This window comes from Leucoraja erinacea, unplaced genomic scaffold, assembly GCF_028641065.1.
Source record: "Leucoraja erinacea ecotype New England unplaced genomic scaffold, Leri_hhj_1 Leri_184S, whole genome shotgun sequence".
Taxonomy (NCBI): Eukaryota; Metazoa; Chordata; class Chondrichthyes; order Rajiformes; family Rajidae; genus Leucoraja; species Leucoraja erinaceus.
This window is the reverse complement of record NW_026576085.1, coordinates 69,071-88,352: the sequence shown is the minus strand read 5'-3', so window position 1 is coordinate 88,352 and position 19,282 is coordinate 69,071. Positions and strand designations below refer to the sequence as shown.

Genomic DNA, 19,282 nt, shown 5'->3' with positions numbered 1-19,282 from the left:
TGTTGCATGCAAACTAACCAGCAGGTGACACAATGGAGAAGTTCCTGCAAGGGACCGAGTTTGGAACAGTTACCGATTAGAATTTAAAAAGTATATGAAACAGTTAATAATGATATACAAGTCTATTTATGAACAGGTAAAGTAAAAGCTGTCGGAGATGGACCAGGAAGAAGGACCCTTTAAACCTGAAGACAAGGTGTATGTATGAGTTTTCTAAATCACCGACCGATGTTCGTTTAGAAGGTTGAGATACCTAGTACGATTTCAATAATTACATGAGGGCTGGCCCACAGGTACGAATAGACAATAGCCCTGAGGTAATTGAACAGGAGGACAAAGAAGAGTAGAGTTTTAACAAGAACTTGTTTGACATCAGTGGTGGGAAATAATGGAAAGGATACTAAAGACAATATTATAGGAATTTGGATAAGTGGGATAGGATTAGGAAGAATTAGCATGGATTTGTGATTGTGACATTTGACTAATCTTGATTTTTCTTAAAAGAGGTTATTAGGAAAATTGATGAGGTTAAAGTGGTGAACTTCAGTAAGGCCTTTGACAAAGTTCAATAAAGGAAATAAGGTTGGTTAAGAAGTGGTTAGTAAGGAATAGCAAGATGGATTAAAAGTGACTGTTGGGAAATGTACAGAGAGATTTAAGTCATTTGGAAGACTGGGTTGAAACATGACAGATGGATTTAATGTTGATAAGTGTGAGGTGATACAACTTGGCAGGCCAAATTCAAATTAGACTTACATGGTAAATGATTGTGAATTGAGGAATGAAGTTGAACAGAGGGATCTAGGAACAACTGTGTATAATTCCCTGAAGGTGGAATCTCGTGTAGAAAGGATGGTAAAGAAAGATTTTGGTGTGTTGGCCTTTATAAATCAGAGCATTGTGTATAGAAGTTGGGTTGTAATGTTAAATTGTACAAGGTATTGGTGAGGTCAATTGTGGAGTATGGTGCATAATTTTGGTAGGCATAATTATAGGAAAAAGGTTAAAATAGAGAGTACAGAGGAGATCAATTAGAATGTTGACTGGGTTTCAGCAACTAAGATACAGAGAAAGGTTGAACAAGTTAGGTTTTTATTATTTGGGAAAGAGAAGGAATACCCACCATGGTAATGATGTTTTCTTAAGGAACTGTTTACTGGCAGTATCTCATTCTATTACAGAATTAAAAACCAAGGAGCTGTTGGCACAGAGTCCCCATCTCGACTTGCCAATCCATTCTGTGAAAGCAGAGAACTGGGATCTTGTAAAATCATAGAAGGAAGAAAAGCTGCAACCAAAGTGGACTGGACCCTACCTTGCGTTATTAATCACCGAGACAGCAGTACGAACAAAAGAAAAAGGGTGGACACACGCAAACCGATTTAAGGGTCCTGTGGAGGCCCCACCAGACAATATCAGCCCGTAGACTGTGCGTGAAGGGAAGGAACCATTGACTTTGTGCCTATTCGGATGTTGTATTATTCCCTGCGCTGGCCTTCAGAACACAGTATGACTAGCGAGAGGAGGATAGGGAGGCGAAGAATCTGCTGCTAGCACTAGAAAAGGAAGATATAGTATAATTCAAAAGATGCGTAGCAAAAAGAAAAATGGTGGATTGTGAGAGAAGGGTTAATAGGGATGGTTAAATTATACTAGAACTCTGAAAAATATAACTTAGAAAGAAATGAGCTTATCCGCAGAAGCCAGACTGCTGGTAGAATAAAGTAACAATATACAGAACAGAGAGAAATTCTAGATAAAAAGTAGCAAACAGATAACAACTTCAGCAGAAGGCCTTGGGAGTCTTGACGTCAGGAAATGGTCCGAGACATTCCTGGACTTTCTCGTGTGAATGTGGGCTTTATGTTATGATTGGACGAAACTCGATGGGGAGACCTGAGGTAGTGACCACAGTGAAGAAGGGTATAAAGATAGAAAGCATCTCCATTTTCTTTGTGCCTCCAGGGGACATCAGAGGAGAGACACCTATTCTGCAGAATATGAAATTAATAAAAACACTTCTTTGTCTGAATTCGTCTCAAGAGCATTTGTGATTTTTGAATCTCACAGCTCCAAGACCTGAAAAACCTGGCTGGTGTGAAGATCTGGAGATGCTACGCTCCACCAAGTTTCAATGTCCAGCACTATGAGCTCCACCATTTCTCCGATGCCAGTGTGACGGGCTATGGAGTTTGCTCATATCTCAGAGCGGTCAACACATCAGGTGAAGTCCACTGTACCTTAGTAATGGGAAAGTCAAGAGTCGCCCCTACTAAGGTGACGACCATACCAAGACTAGAGCTGTCAGCAGCAGTGACATGCTCAAGTAAGAGCTCGAAGTAGAATGCCGTCAAGAAATCTTCTGGACTGATTCAAAGGTTGTACTTGGATACATCAGTAATGAAGCCAGAAGATTCCATGTGTTCCTAGCAAACCGCGTGGAATGCATCAAGCGAAGCAATGGAGGCATGTAACTTCTGAGGAGAACCCAGCAGATCACGCCTCAAGAGGCCTCACAGCAGGACAACTTATAGCCTCCAAACCGGTTCACCTGGAGAGACCCATAGTTAGATAATATTTTGGACTAATATTTTATATGCAGTATGTATGTCTCTAAGTTCTAAGAAATCACATGCGATTTGGTGGGAGTGTAACTGCCCCACATCGGCAGTTAGTTAAATTCTGAACCTCACGGTTTTTGGTTCCTACCTGAAATAGTAGTGTTCCTAAGGGGGGAACTAATGGCCGACTTAGTTTCCGGGGGGCACACAGTTGTTGGCGCACACAGAAGCCATGATTAAGAAGAAACCAAGAAATACCTCTTAAGTAGTAAGCAGTGGACGAGTTCTCAAGGGTTGGTTGGAACCGAAAATAAACCCCGTATTTAACCACGATCTCGGGCCTCGTGTACTTCTTGGGAGCTACAATGGCCATGTATGCAAGTTAGCATCATGATATTAATAACTCATGTTATGAGAAGTTGAAGTGAGGGATTACGTGTCCTCCACTCCCAACCCGATTCTCATAAAGATCATTTGGTAGTTCTAGCCCTTTAATCTTCCTATAGCTTAGGTCAGCAAATATTCTGTGGTTTCATACAGTTACTTTAAAGATTGACGCGCATGCGGGTTGGCGGGCTCTTCATGTAATCCCTCACTTCAACTTCTCATAAAATAAAGATCAAATTTCAAATGGTAAATTCACATTTAATCTTTCTATTTAATCCAGCATGCATGAACCCTTGAAAAGTGTAGCGATGTATGTAATAGTTGCTTTAATTCGAGATTTTCTTTCAAACTTACTGTAGCTAAAATACCTTTTGACTTCTCTCTCTCTTGCTCAAATGTCCAGCTGTTGCACAACTCTAGTCCCTTCTCCTGTCCAGGTGGGAAGCTTTCTCACCCACACTGGCATTCTTTAACACATTGTTGATCATTAGTCCACATTTTTGTACAAATCTGGTGAAAGCAGTCGTTATATTATCTCCATCCCAGTCCATCAGTGGCACTAGAACAGGCGTGTTTGTTGCAGCCATATCTATTGCGATGCGCACAATTTTACAATTGTACGTGACAAGTTAATAACAGATTCAATCAGTTATAAATATTTTAGTTTGCAGTGTGGTGACACACTGATTTCTACTGGCATTGAGTGACAAAACAAAGTGATCTTTTGTTGAACATTTGAGTCTTCGGTAGCTGAATAAAGTATATTTAGCACTTGTGCAATGTCCTCATTTAGAACATTGAGGGAAGTTAGTGTAGAAATAGCAGGGGCTATGGCAGAAATATTTCAAATGTCATTAGAAACGGGAATAGTGCCGGAGGATTGGCGTACTGAGCATGTTGTTCCATTGTTTGAAAAGGGGTCTAAGAGTAAACATAGCAATTATAGACCTGTTAGTTTGAAGTCAACATGGATTTGTGCCTGGAAGGTCATGTTTAACTAATCTTCTTGAATTTTTTGAAGATGTTACTCGGGAAATTGATGAGGGTAAAGCAGTGGATGTTGTGTATATGGACTTCAGTAAGGCCTTTGACAAGGTTCCTCATGGAAGGTTGGTTAAGAAGGTTCAATGGTTGGGTATTAATGGTGGAGTAGCAAGATGGATTCAACAATGGCTGAATGGGAGATGCCAGAGAGTAATGGTGGATGGTTTAAGAAGGAACTGCAGATGCTGGAGAATCGAATGTTGGATGGTTGTTTGTCAGGTTGGAGGCCAGTGACGAGTGGGGTGCCACAGGGATCTGTGATGGGTCCACTGTTGTTTGTCATGTACATCAATGATCTGGATGATGGTGTGGTAAATTGGATTCGTAAGTATGCAGATGATACTAAGATAGGTGGGATTGTGGGTAATGAAGTAGAGTTTCAAAGTCTACAGAGAGATTTATGCCAGTTGGAAGAGTGGGCTGAAAGATGGCAGGTGGAGTTTAATGCTGATAAGTGTGAGGTGCTACATCTTGGCAGGACAAATCAAAATAGGACGTACATGGTAAATGGTAGGGATTTGAAGAATGTAGGTGAACAGAGGGATCTGGGGATAACTGTGCACAATTCCCTGAAAGTGGAATCTCATGTAGATAGGGTGGTAAAGAAAGCTTTTGGTGTGCTGGCCTTTATAAATCAGAGCATTGAGTATAGAAGTTGGGTTGTAATGTTAAAATTGTACAAGGCATTGGTGAGGCCAATTCTGGAGTATAGTGTACAATTTTGGTCGCCTAATTATAGGAAGGATGTCAATAAAATAGAGAGAGTACAGAGGAGATTTACTAGAATGTTGCCTGGGTTTCAGCAACTAAGTTACAGAGAAAGGTTGAACAAGTTAGGGCTTTATTCTTTGGAGCGCAGAAGGTTAAGGGGGGACTTGATAGATGTTTTTAAAATGATGAGAGGGATAGACAAAGTTGACGTGGAAAAGCTTTTCCCACTGAGAGTAGGGAAGATTCAAACAAGGGGACATGACTTGAGAATTAAGGGACTGAAGTTTAGGGGTAACATGAGGGGGAACTTCTTTACTCAGAGAGTGGTAGCTGTGTGGAATGAGCTTCCAGTGAAGGTGGTGGAGGCAGGTTCGTTTTTATCATTTAAAAATAAATTGGATAGTTATATGGATGGGAAGGGAATGGAGGGTTATGGTCTGAGCGCAGGTATATGGGACTAGGGGAGATTATGTGTTCGGCACGGACTAGAAGGGTCGAGATGGCCTGTTTCCGTGCTGTAATTGTTATATGGTTATATGGTTGTGGGTCATATTCAAACTGATAGCCCTGTACACCGCTACCACCATGTTACATTTTGTGTTGCCTTGATCTTCAATATAAGAACTTTGTGTCATAGTTCTTTTTTAATGATTCTAACTATTAAAATGGCTTTCACAGGCTTCTCATTTTGCAACTGTTCACGCCAAAAGCTCTGCTCTATAATCTTTGGTTCAGGCTATCTAGATTTTTCTACGTCAAGCATTTAATTAGCATGTTGCAATCCAGTTTCAATTGTAACAATAACGGTCATGTTATTGACTATGAATATAATATGAATGTTGCAAGGTTGGAATGTGACAATGTCCAAGATCAACATCAGAACACAACATGTGTTATATTGCTCATTGTACCTTGGACAGAGGTAAGTATCTCTGCTTTATGGTGTCTGTGCTGCAAGCACTTTAAATTCGTCAGTGTCCTGAGTATCATGCTCCGAGAGACTACCCTTTCCCTACCACTCTCTCTCTCTCTCTCTCTCTCTGTAGCAAAAGTGTCACTCTTCTTAAAAGAACCACATAGGTTGGATAGTATTACAACAAGGTGATCTTTAAAATTACACATTCATGAGAACAGAATATAATTAGTGAAACAAACACCTCACTCCTGCTTTTCTTGGGTTAGATGAAATCAGAATCAGAATCAGAATCAGAATCACACTTTATTCGCCAAGTATGTTTTGCAACATACGAGGAATTTCATTGGCCAGGTCAGTCATACAATTAAAAGCAACAGATCACTCCAAAACACATTTTAACATGAACATCCACCACAGTGACTCCTACACATTCCTCACTGTGATGGAAGTCGAAATAAAGTTCAAGTCCCTTCCCTTAGTTCTTCCTCGGTCGTGGGCCAGGAGCCCCCATATAACCATATAACCATATAACAATTACAGCACGGAAACAGGCCATCTCGGCCCTACAAGTCCGTGCCAAACAAATTTTTTTCCCCTTAGTCCCACCTGCCTGCACTCATACCATAACCCTCCATTCCCTTCTCATCCATATGCCTATCCAATTTAATTTTAAATGATACCAATGAACCTGCCTCCACCACTTCCACTGGAAGCTCATTCCACACAGCTACCACTCTCGGAGTAAAGAAGTTCCCCCTCATATTACCCCTAAACTTCTGACCCTTAATTTTGAAGTCATGTCCTCTAGTTTGAATCTTCCCTATTCTCAAAGGGAAAAGCTTGTCCACATCAACGCTGTCTATCCCTCTCATCATTTTAAAGACCTCTATCAAGTCCCCCCTTAACCTTCTGCGCTCCAGAGAATAAAGACCCAACATTCAACCTATCTCTGTAACTGTTGAAACCCAGGCAACATTCTAGTAAATCTCCTCTGTACTCTCTCTATTTTGTTGACATCCTTCCTATAATTGGGCGACCAAAATTGTACACCATATTCCAGATTTCGTCTCACCAATGCCTTGTACAATTTTAACATTACATCCCAGCTTCTATACTCAATGCTCTGATTTATAAAGGTTAGCATACCAAAAGCTTTCTTTACCACCCTATCTATATGAGATTCCACCTTCAAGGAACTATGCACGGTTATACCCAGATCCCTCTGTTCAACTGTATTCTTCAATTCCCTACCATTTATAACCATATAACCATATAACAATTACAGCACGGAAACAGGCCATCTTGGCCCTACAAGTCCGTGCCGAACAAATTTTTTTTTTTTTTTTTTCCCATTTTTTATTTACATTTACCATGTACATCCTATTTTGATTTGTCCTGCCAAGGTGTAGCACCTCACATTTATCAGCATTAAACTCCATCTGCCATCTTTCAGCCCATTCTTCCAAATGGCCTAAATCACTCTGTAGACTTTGGAAATCCTCTTCATTATCCACAACACCCCCTATCTTGGTATCATCTGCATACTTACTAATCCAATTTACCACACCTTCATCCAGATCATTGATGTACATGGCAAACAACAAAGGACCCAACACAGATCCCTGAGGCACCCCACTAGTCACCTGCCTCCAACCCGATAAACAGCCATCCACCATTACCCTCTGGCTTCTCCCATTCAGCCACTGTTGAATCCATCTTGCTATTCCTGCATTTATACCCAACAGTTGAACCTTCCTAACCAACCTTCCTTGAGGAACCTTGTCAAAGTCCTTACTAAAGTCCATATAGACAACATCCACTGCTTCACCCTCGTCAATTTCCCTAGGAACCTCTTCAAAAAATTCAAGAAGATTAGTCAAACATGACCTTCCAGGCACAAATCCATGTTGACTGTTCCTAATCAGACCCTGTTTATCTAGATGCTTATATATATTATCTCTAAGTATCTTTTCCATTAATTTGCCCACCACTGGTCAAACTCAAGAGTCAAGAGTCAATTTAATTGTCATTTGAACCCCTTGAGGTCCAAACGAAATGCCGTTTCTGCAGCCATACATTACAAACAAATAGACCCCAGACACAACATAATTTACATTTTACATAAACATCCATCACATTGCTGTGATGGAAGGCCAAAAAAACTTATCTCTCCACTGCACTCTCCCTCCCCCCCCCCCCCCCCCCCCCGATGTCAGAGTCAAAGTCAAAGCCCCTGGCTGGCGATGGCGATTGGCCCGCGGCCATTAAAGCCACGCCGGGTGGTGCGAGGTCGCACACCGGGTCTTGATGTTGGAGCCCCCGGCGGGCGCTCGCAGAGTCCCGCGGCCATTCCAAGCCGCGAGGGGCGGTGATGTTAGGCCCTGCTCCAGGAGCTCTTCGACCCCGCAACTCGGGCGGGAGAAGTCGCCGTTGCAGGAGCCCTGAAAAGCGGTCTCCCTCCAGGGACCCGCGGGCTCCCGGTGCCGCCGTCCGCAGACCCGCAGTAGCAGCCTCCGAATCTCCGGAGGTCGGGCCGCAACAGCAGCAGCGCTCCACCACCACTCCGCCCGCTCCGGACTCGGCCAGCTCCGTGACGGTGACGGTGAGTTGTCGGCACCAGAGTCCCCGGTGTTCTCCTGTTGGAGGCCGCTCCTCGTTGCAGCCCCAATGACAACGGAGACCCGACAAGAAAAGGTCGGGTCTCCCGTGCAGGGAGAGATTTAAAAGTTACCCCCCCCACCCCTCCCCCCCCCCCCCCCCCCCCCCCCCCCCCCCCCCCCCCCCCCCCCCCCCCCACACACACACCCCAACAAAAAATAACAAAAGCTACATAGAAACATAGACAAAAAATAATAAAAACGCGGACGGGCTGCAGAGGCCGCTGCTGACGAGAGTCACGCTGCCTATAAACTAACAGGTCTATAATTGCTAGGTTTACTCTTAGAACCCTTTTTAAACAATGGAACAACATGCGCAGTACGCCAATCCTCGGGGACTATTCCCGTTTCTAATGACATTTGAAATATTTCTGTCATAGCCCCGGCTATTTCTACACTAACTTCCCTCAATGTCCTAGGGAATATCCTGTCAGGACCTGGAGACTTATCCACTTTTATATTTTTCACGGGACGATCTTGACTCCCGTAGCCGGCGGCGTTTGGGCCTACTGCGTTGAGGTGGTCAAGCTCCTGCATCGAGGGGATGTCAGCTCCCCCGCGTTGGGCGATCGAACCTCGCGTCGGGGTTGATTGAAACTTCTGTGACGATGGAGCGCCCGACTCAGCTTCTCCTGACTGCGAGCTTGATGGTAAGTCCGCAGGCCGCGGTGGGAGCGATCCCAGGCAAGGGATCCGTTCCGATGTTAAGTCCGTGCCCCACGGTGGGGGTCATGACAGTCCGAGGAGGCTTCTAGCTCCATCAATGGAAGGCCGCAGAGTGCGCCGGAGAATGTGATCCGAAAATTAATCACCTCTCCGGCAAGGTAAGAACCTGAAAAAAAAAGTTACCCCCTCCCCCACGTAAAACAAACTGAAGAACATTAAAACAAACTATTAACACACTAAAAAATAGTGAAAAGAACGGAAAAGCGAATAGACCGCCGGCAGGGCAGCCATCGCATCTTATTGCATCTTTCAAAGGTCATGATGTTCTTCTAACGAAAGGCGCAATTCACAAAGAGCACTGAGATATTCTTCATTGCTTGGATCGAATTCCAAGGCCTCTTCAAAGTATTCAATAGCTTCGGACTTGTCCCCATCTATCTGATGCAGTAACCCTTTGACACCAAGTGCCTTGCTATCATGTGGATCCCTGCAAAGTTTCTTTTCTGCCCACTTGTCCAAATTTTCATAACACATTTTCCATACTTTGGAGTTATTTTCAATCTTCAGTCCTTTCTGGAACAATTGGACAGCATTTGAATCAGACTTTCTCTTGTGCAGTTGAAATAAGCCAGCCTGTAACCATATTCTCTGCATATTATCTGGACGAATTCCCTCTAACTCCAGCAGTTTGCTGTAGACCTCCCCTGCTTTGGAATTCTCTCCATTTCTTAGACAGATGTCTGCATAATCTAGTTGTGATTTAATAGCTGTCCTTGGACGGTGTTCAAATGCCTTTCCAAAGTGATGCTTGCAATGATCGATCAACACCATTTTCTGATGAAATTCAGGATTTTGACGATCAGAGCTCAATGGATTTTTGAACACTTCAAGTAGTTGCACTCTATAGCACATACCTATTTGGTCATGTAGGACACTGCTGTGTGGAGTGATTCCTAATGCTTTTTTCAGCAGCTCAATTGCCTTTTCCCCAGCTTGTTCTAGTCTGTAAAATTTTGCCGCATTGCGAAGCACTTTTGGAACATCAGGGCTTTTCTGTAAGGCTTGTTGAACTAATTCATTTGCTTCCTTCTTTTGCTTGTTCTCTTGCAGTTTTAGGGCCAACATCACCATAGCCAAAGATTCCTCTGGATCAAGCTCCAGAACACGTCTCAGATGATTCACGCTCTGACTCTGACCTATATTCTCTGTGGTTCCAGGAATTGCTTCCAGACGATACAGAGCAGTTGCATAGCCCATGATCCACTCCGTGTTATTGGGATCTTCCTCCAGAGCTTTCTCAAAACATTCCATGGCCTCCTCATAGTATTGAGCTGCCGATCTCAACAATGCCCATCCCTTCTCCCCATACACTTCAGGTATCATTGCTGTATAGCGAGGGCCATCAGTGAGCGGTTTACAGATCATCTCCAGCTTGTCGAGGTAGGATTGGGCCTCGGTCAGTTGTCCCATGTGGTAATGCACCCAAGCATAGTTTCCATAGGTGATGATGCTTCTTCTTTCAAATGCATCTTTGTAGTTCTCCCTTAGAATCTTTTCAGCTTCCTTTAAGTTTTGAATAGCGTCTTCATAGTTGCCCTGCAGGCTGTTTACAAATGCAAATTGGTTGCAGGTCCTGGCCTTATACTTCAAATTCAGATCTATAGAATCTTGTAATCTGTGCATCATATCATCCAGGTCAATGGTCTCCTTCTGTGGGCCCCACGTGAAGTGGCACTGAAGCTGATCGAGCTTCTCCTTTAACAAATCCCTCACTGTTTTGCTGCAAGAGAAGAAAACACATGAAAACTGGTCGCAGCCCACCTCTAACGCTTCAGAAATGGTCAACAAATCAGATATGCTAGATATGCTTTTCTGATATGCCTCTCTTTTAAATGCATCTATCATATCTGCCTCAACCACCAACCGTGGCAGTACATTTCAAGCTCTCGCCACCCACAATGTAAAAATAATTGGTCCACACATCTCCTACAAACCTTGTCCCTCGCACGGTAAATTATGCCCTTCAAGCCAGTACCGCCATTCAATGTGATCATGGTTGATCATCCACAATCAGTTCCCCGTTCCTGTCTTCTCCCCATATCTCCTGACTCCGCTATCCAGAGAACCAGCCTCCACCGCCCTCTGAGGCAGAGAATGCCACAGATTCACAACTCTCTTTGTGAAAAGGTGTTTCCTCATCTTCATCTTCATCCGTTCTAAATGGCTTACCCCTTATTCTTAAACTGTGGCCCCTGGTTCTGGACTCCCCCAACATCGGGAATATGTTTCCTGCCTCTAGCATGTCCAAAACCCCCCTGAATAATTTTATATGTTTCAATAAGATCCCCTATCATCCTAAATTCCAGAGTAGACTAACCCAGATGCTCCACTCTCTCAGCATATGACAGTCCCGCATCCCTGGAATTAACCTACGCTGCACTACCCCAATAGCAAGAATGTCCTTCCTCAAGTTTGGTGACCAAAACTGCACACAATACTCCAGGTGTGGTCTCACTAGGGCTCTGTACAACTGCAGAAGGACCTCTGTGCTCCTATACTCAACTCCTCGTGTTATGAAGGCCAACATGTCATTCACTTTCTTCAGAACCAATCCAGGTCTGTCCAAATTCTCCCTATAGTTAATATCCCCCGATCCGTTCACCTCATCTGCACCTTTTCCGAAGCCATATCCTTCTTGTAATGGGGTGACCAGAATTATATGTACAATTTCAAGGAGGAGTGAACTTGGACTCCAAGATCCCTCTGCATATTCAAGCTGTTGACGGACATGCCATTAATTATATATTTTCACTTTATATATGACCTCCGGAAGTGTAACATCTTAAGCTTGCTCGGATTAAAGTTCATCTGCCATTTCACGCCTATTTTCGTAGCCGAACTATATCCCGCTGTATAACAGCATTCGTCACAGTGCACGATTGCAGCAATCTTGGTGTCACCGACAAACCTACCAAACAACCTGTCTAAGTCATTTAAAAATATACACCTAATTGACTTTCATATCTTCAGTATTAAAAAAGTTATGGCCATTTTCATACTCAGAAATTAGCATCTTGTTCCCTATTGCTTTTCCATTGACTTAACACAAAAGCTGTGATCGAGGACAGTCAAAATCCCATAACTTTCTTAAAAATTAAGGAAACTGAATGAAATGTTCAGTTATTATTGATTGAAGCATTCTGAAACAAATATAAAACATCTTACTTGGATGACCTGAAATTAAAGCATATAATTAATTAGTTCCTAATTGTAGCTAATTACAAAATTGACTGTAGTGACGGAAATAGTAATAAACACCCAGACTGCCTTGAAAATTCAAAAATGTGATATTCTCAAGATTAGAACTTTAATATCATTGTATTATATGCTGTAAATAGGTAAATAAATTGCAATTTCTAGCAATAGACCAAGTCTTTATGGAGAAGATCAGTTGCTAGCTGGTACATTGGCATATCATAATCAGTAGCATCATCATACTCCTCAAATTGTAACCAATAAGCAACTGTACACCTTGTTTTTCCCCAACTTTTCAATTTTGGCATCGTAAACTACAAGTTTTTGCTCTTCAACAACGCGTGACATGTCTTTCTGCCCACTACTTTCTCATTAAGAATGTCCTGTAGATCATCATATTTGGAGTAGTCCAAATTCGGATATTCTCTGCGAAAGCTGTCTAAATCGGTCTCTTTTGCTGGGCATTTGGAGTGACAATTTTGCATTTCTTCTTCGGAGACATCTGTTGAAAATGTAAGGGAAAATAAAACACAGAACAGCATTAACAGAAACAAGTTATTATTTGCAGTTTTAGAAAAAGGTAGAAAAGATAAAGTTAAACGCTAAAACAAATAGTAAATACCCAACAAAAAAATAATATTCATCAGTTTCATCTAATCAATGTAATCTAATTCATCTAATTTCAATTACTAGATCTAAAGATATATCCATTTCTTAAGAAAAGGCTAACATTTTTTAATAGCCTAAGTATCCAAATAATCTAGAAACATCCACTCTCAATATAATCAAAATTATTATTTTTTGCACAATGCACGTGACTAAAACAGTTGTGCATATTTAGTATGAAAATTTTGATCATGGATAGAAAATAACACAGAATATAGACGATTTAGATGCTCTTATGACATGATGTCCAAAAAAAAAGAGGATTTAAATCATCTTGCAAGTGGGTGTTTCTGGAATGTGGTCGATTGGAACATTGCCGTTGCGGTGAATTTCGGCGGGCAAGACACTGCCAATTCGTATGGGGCCTAAATAACACTTTTGCATCATAAAATGAGACTAAAGCCACCCCAAGAAGCAAGATTGTATGTGAAATACACGACTTACTGTTTGTTTTGTCCTGATATTGTGATCCGTGACGTCGAAGGCATTGAGGGCGTTAGAAGTCACTTTTTACTTTAATCCAGCGAGTAAATTCTCCAGCGATTTTATTTTTTAACAAAAAACGGGAATGGAAGTCCGATCGATTTTTCTTTAACAGCCCAAGGAAATCCCTCTCCGACAAGCAACACAAACCTGCATTTTAATCCCCCCCCCCCCCCCCCCCCCCCCCCCCCAAAAAAAAAAATCCAGAGTCCCACACGCAGCCAGTGGCAGATCTGCAGCGCAGCTGAAGGTAGGTTTTGTAACATCGCTAATTTTGGTCACGTCGTCAAAAAAATCAATCAGATTTGTGAGACGAGACCGCCCACATACAAAACCATGCTGACTATCCCTAATCAGTCCTTGCCCATCCAAATACCTGTACATCGTATACCTCAGAATACTCTCCAGTAACTTACCAACTACATCTGTTAAACCCACTGGCCAATAGTTCCCAGCATTTTTCCTGCAGCCCTTCTTGAAAAGAGGTACAACATTTGCCACCCTCCAGTCTTCTCGCACCACTCCTGCATTTAAGGACGACTCGTAAATTTCAACCAGAGGAAATAGGTTCATGGTGAGGGGAAAATAATCTGAGGGGTAATTTTTTCACACAAATGGTGGTTGGCAGGTGTGGACAAGTTGGGCCGAAGGGCCTGTTTCCACACTGTATCACTCTATGACTAATCAACTGATCATCAAATGACTTCCGCATGTTAGATGTAGATGTTTCCTATAACAATTGCTCACAGTTTACCCACCTAACCTCTTGCCTAGTAAAGTTCTATTTTGACTTACTCCAGTCTAGTACTGGAGTACCACAAGGTCTTGCCTTCCATTTTGAGTGCAGCCGTGATAATCTTCCTGATAAGTAGCACAACCTCTCCACCTCTTTTGCCTCCCTCTTGATCACTTAAACTACGAAAACCCAGAACATTGATCAGTCAACCATGCCCCTTTCCACAATGGCCACATGGACCCAAGCAATACTTCTTGCATTGAAATAACGACATCATCCCACCACAATCACCATATTCCGTCATCTCTCAACCTCTCCCTGCTACAGATGGGTTTAAACTAGTGGAGGGGAAGGAGAGACAAATTGGAAATACAAGGATGGATTTAAAGGGAAAGAGAGTACATGAAAAGTTAACACACCAGAATTAATGGGACAGAGAGCTCACAAAGGGATAGGAGTGTACGGCCAAGTGCAGTACGAATCAATGTGAAAACTGAGCAATGGATTAAAAGTATTATATATGAATGCGCAAAGTATAAGAAGTAAATTGGATACATTTCAGGCTCAGTTAGAGATTGGTGGTTATGACATTGTGGGGATTACAGAGACATGGCTATAGGAGGATCGGGACTAAGAACGGAATATTCAGGGTTACGTCCTACAGAAAGGACAGGCAGGAGGGCAGAGGTCGCTCTGTTGGTGAGAGATTAAATTTGGTCCGTTGAGAGGTGTGACATAGGGACTTCGTCTTACATAGGTAAGAAGACACTAATGGGAGTTATTTGCAGCCCCCCCCAAACAGTAGCTTGGATATGGGGTGCAAGTTGCAGCAGGAGTTAAAATTGGCATGTAACAAAGGGATTGCCGCTGTGGTTATGGGATATTTCAATATGCAGGTAGACTGGGAACATCAGGAAGCTTCTGGACTCCATGAAAGGGAGCTTGTAGAGTGACTCCGCAATGGATTCTTAGAGCAGCTTGTAATGGAGCCTACCAGAGAGAAGGGAACTCAATGTAAATTAACCGCTAGGAGGTAGTAACTATAATATGATAAATTTTAATCTGCAATTTGAGTGGGAGAAGGTTAAATCAGAAGTGTCAGTGTCGCAGTTGAGCAAAGCGGACTATGCAGGCATGACAGAGGAGCTGGCCAAGGTAGACTGGAAAATGTTCAGCAATGGCAGGAAATTTGGGGCATAATCCAGAAGATGCAAGATCATTTCATTCAAAAGAGGAGGAAAGATTCCAAGGGGAGTAAGAGGCAACTGTGGCTGACAAGGGGAGTTAGGGGTGGAATAAAACTAAAAGAAAAGGTGTATAACATACCAAACGGCATTTCGTTTGGACCTCAAGGGGTCCAAATGACAATTAAATGTATCTTGTATCAAAGAGAAGCAGGAAACCGGAGGATTGGGACACTTTCAAAGAACAACAGAAGGTAATAAAAAGGGCAATACAGGGTGAAAAGTTGGACTACAAGGGTAAGCTGGCCAAGAATCTAAAGAAGGATAGAAAAACCTCTTTAGCTATGTTAAAAGAAAAAGAATAGTAAAGACAAAAGTGAATCCCTTGAAGGCAAAAACAGGTGAAATTCTTATCGGGAACAAGGAAATGGCAGAAGAGTTGAACAGGTACTTTGCTTATGTCTAAGGAAGACACAAACAATTTCCCAGATGTACCAGAGGACAGAGGATCTATGGAGACAGAGGAACTGAGAAATTTGCAATAAGCAAGAAATAGTATTAACCATATAACCATATAACAATTACAGCACCGAAACAGGCCATCTCGGCCCTACAAGTCCGTGCCGAACAACTTTTTTTCCCCTTAGTCCCACCTGCCTGCACTCATACCATAACCCTCCATTCCCTTCTCATCCATATGCCTATCCAATTTATTTTTAAATGATACCAATGAACCTGCCTCCACCACTTCCACTGGAAGCTCATTCCACACCGCTACCACTCTCTGAGTAAAGATGTTCCCCCTCATATTACCCCTAAACTTCTGTCCCTTAATTCTGAAGTCATGTCCTCTTATTATGTAGATAGTATTGGAACTGAATTAGTATTGGGTTAAATAATATTCGGGCTGGATGCTGATATATCCCCAGGGCCTGATGGTCTGCATTCCAGGGTACTCAAGGAGATGGCTTTAGAAATCGTGGAAGCATTGGTGATCATTTTCCAATGTTTTATAGATTCAGGATCAGTTCCTGTGGATTTGAAGGTAGCTAACGTTATCCCATTTTTCAAGAAAGGAGCGAGGTAGAAATTGGGGAATTATAGACGAGTTAGCCTGACATCGTTGGTGGGGAAAATGCTGGAGTCAATTATTAAAGAAGTAATAACGGCACATTTGGAGAGCAGTAAAAGGATGATTCCAAGTCAGCATGGATTTATGAAAGGGAAATCCTGATTGACTAATCTTCTGGATTGTTTGAGGATGTGACAAGTAAAACGTATGAAGGAGAGCCAGTGGGTGTTGTGTATCTGGACTTTGATAAGGTTACACACAGGAGTTAGTGGGCAAAATTAGATCACATGGTATTGGGGTAGGGTATTGACATGGATGGAAAATTGGCTGACAGATAGGAAACAAAGAGTAGGAATAGACGGGTCCCTGTTAGAATGGCAGGCTGCGGCAAGTGGAGTACCGCAAGGCTCGGGGCTAGGCCGCAACTGTTTACAATATATATTAATGATTTAGATGATGGAGTAAAAAGTAACACTAGCAAATTGCCAGATGACACAAAGTCTGGGTGGCAGTGTGAACTGCAAAGACGATGCTAGGAAGGTGACTTGGACAGGTTGAGTGAGTGGGCAGATGCATGGCAGATGCAGTATAATGTACATACATGTGAAGTTATCCACTTTGGCGGCAAGAATAAGGAGACAGATAATTATCTCAATTGTGTAAGGTTAGGAAAAAGGGAAGTCCAACGAGACCTGGGTGTCCTTGTATGCCAGTCACTAAAAGTAAACATGCAGGTACAGCAGACGAGTTGGCCTTCGTAATGAGAGGATTTGAGCATCGGATTACAGAGGTCCTTCTGCAGTTGTACAGGGCCCTGGTGAGACCGCATCTGGAGTATTGTGTGCAGTTTTGGTCTCCACCGAAACTGTCGCCCGCGGCTGCCGACTCTCACCACCTCCACAGGTCGGGGCCACAGCCGCTGTCACCGACCTTGACCGTCTCTCCGGACACCAATACTGCTGCCGACGACCCATATCTCGACTCCAACCCCCCACGAGCCTCCACCAGCGACTCCGCCGACCCTCCCTCGCCTCTCCACCGGCCACCAGCGGGCCAGAGCCGTCACCTCACCAAAGTTCCAGGCTCAGCACCAGGTCCACAATCTCCACGATGTAAACAGCACGTGGTCTGACTCTGCTGGGTCCGAGTGCTGCCCCACACCCTCCGACAGGGAAGGAGCATTGTTAACAAACATTTCATGTTTGCAGACTTTTAATAAAAATCCACATGATAAACAATGAAAAAAACGCCACAGTTTCAAATTGAAGGACTTTCAAGGACCGCAAGAACCCCGTTTTTAATACAGAGAAATTTGAGGTGCACTGACATGGGCAGAACCTAAACAGTGAAAGGGAGGACTCTGAGGACTCTGAGGAGTGGTGTAGAGCAGAGGGATCTAGGAATGCAGATGCATGGTTCATTGAAAGTGGCATATGGTGGTCAAAAAAGGTTTTGACACATTGGCCTTCATTCAGTATTGAATATAGAAGTCGGGAGGTCATGTTGCAGTTATATTAGTTATTCGTGAGGCCACATTTAGCGCATTGTGTTCAGTTGTGGGCACTGTGTTATAGGAAAGATATTGTCAAGCTGGATAGGGTGTAGAGAAGATTTATGAGGATGATGTCAGGACTCGAGGGCCTGAGCTATCGGGAGTGGTTGAGCAGGCTAGGACTCTATTCCATGGTGTGCAGGAGGATGAGGAGATCTTATCTTTGTAAAACTATGAGAGGAGTAGATTGGGTGGGCGGGCTCACAGTCTCTTGCCCAGAGTATGGGATTGAAGAACCTGAAGATATAGGTTTAAGGTGAGGGGGGAAAATTTAATAGGAACCTGAGGGGTCACTTTTTCCACACAGCGGGCGATGGAACATATAGAACAAGCTGCCAAAAGAGGTAGTTGAGGCTGGTAATATTGCAACATTAAAGAAACATTTTGACAGGTACATGGATAGGACAGGTTTAGAGGGACATGGGCCAAATGTAGGCAGGTTGGATGAGTGTAGATTGGACGTGTTGGCCAGTGTAGGAACATTGGACCTGTTTCCACACTGCGTCACTTCATGTAGCCTCTATAACCCAGACTGAGAATATTACTAAAAGAGGAACAGAGAGCATTACCTAATCTCTACCAATCAAGTGTAAACATTGTAGGCATAATAATTACGATGGGCGTGATTAAACTTGACTTAAACGGAAGGTTGCTCATATATCTTATTTAAAGACACAAAAAGCTTTGCAAGCAATTTTAAACTTGCTAAATTATGGTGTAGCTTTTATTCCTGAATGTGTCCAACTCGCCAAACAATTGTACATCTGTTGTACTACTAGAAATATAACCTTCTGTCGTTACTCCAGTTGAATATGAACCACTGGAAAAACTGATTTATGCAATTCATTAAGCCATAGATCTGTGGACATGACACCTAAAATAAAATGTGTACTGCAGATCTGTGTGTCTCCTAAATCAACTAAAGTATCTACAAACTGAAGAAGAATCACAAAATCCCATGCACAATGTCTCATTTAGTTTCCCGCCAAGAGAATAGAGATTTGCTGCCTTACAGCAATGTACACCACAGTTTTCGATACACTTATTGCAGTAAGACCACAGTAAGGAGACAAGCATACAAGCATACAATTTGTCATAGTCAAAGAGTCATAGAGACACAGAGTGATACATTGTTGCAACAGGCCCTTTGGCTCAACTTTCCCACACCGGCCGACATGTCCCAGCTGCAATATTCCCACGTACCTGCGCTTGGTACATATCCCTCTGAACCTGTCCTATCCTATACCTGTCTTAAATATTGAGGTAGTCCCTGCCACAACTACCTCCTCTGGCAGCTTGTTCCATACACCCACCACCCTTTGTGTGAAGAATTTACCCCTTCGATTCCTATTCAATCTTTCGCCTTCACCTTAAACGTATGTCCTCTGGTCC

General features: G+C 42.9%; 1 protein-coding gene across 2 annotated transcripts in view; it reads right to left on the bottom strand.

Annotated features, from left to right (window-relative positions):
• Window positions 1–8,405: 8,405 nt before the first annotated feature.
• LOC129716196 (interferon-induced protein with tetratricopeptide repeats 5-like) overlaps window positions 8,406–19,282 on the bottom strand; it is a 36,948-nt gene continuing 26,071 nt past the window's right edge. The window contains exon 2 of one of the 2 annotated variants that reach the window (XM_055666068.1): window positions 8,406–10,722. In XM_055666068.1, coding sequence (XP_055522043.1) covers window positions 9,252–10,722 — 1,471 coding nt within the window. In that variant the 3' untranslated portion in view covers window positions 8,406–9,251. Of the gene's footprint in view, window positions 10,723–10,759; window positions 12,700–19,282 lie in introns of those variants that run through there. The other variant, XR_008726609.1, reaches the window with a different exon arrangement.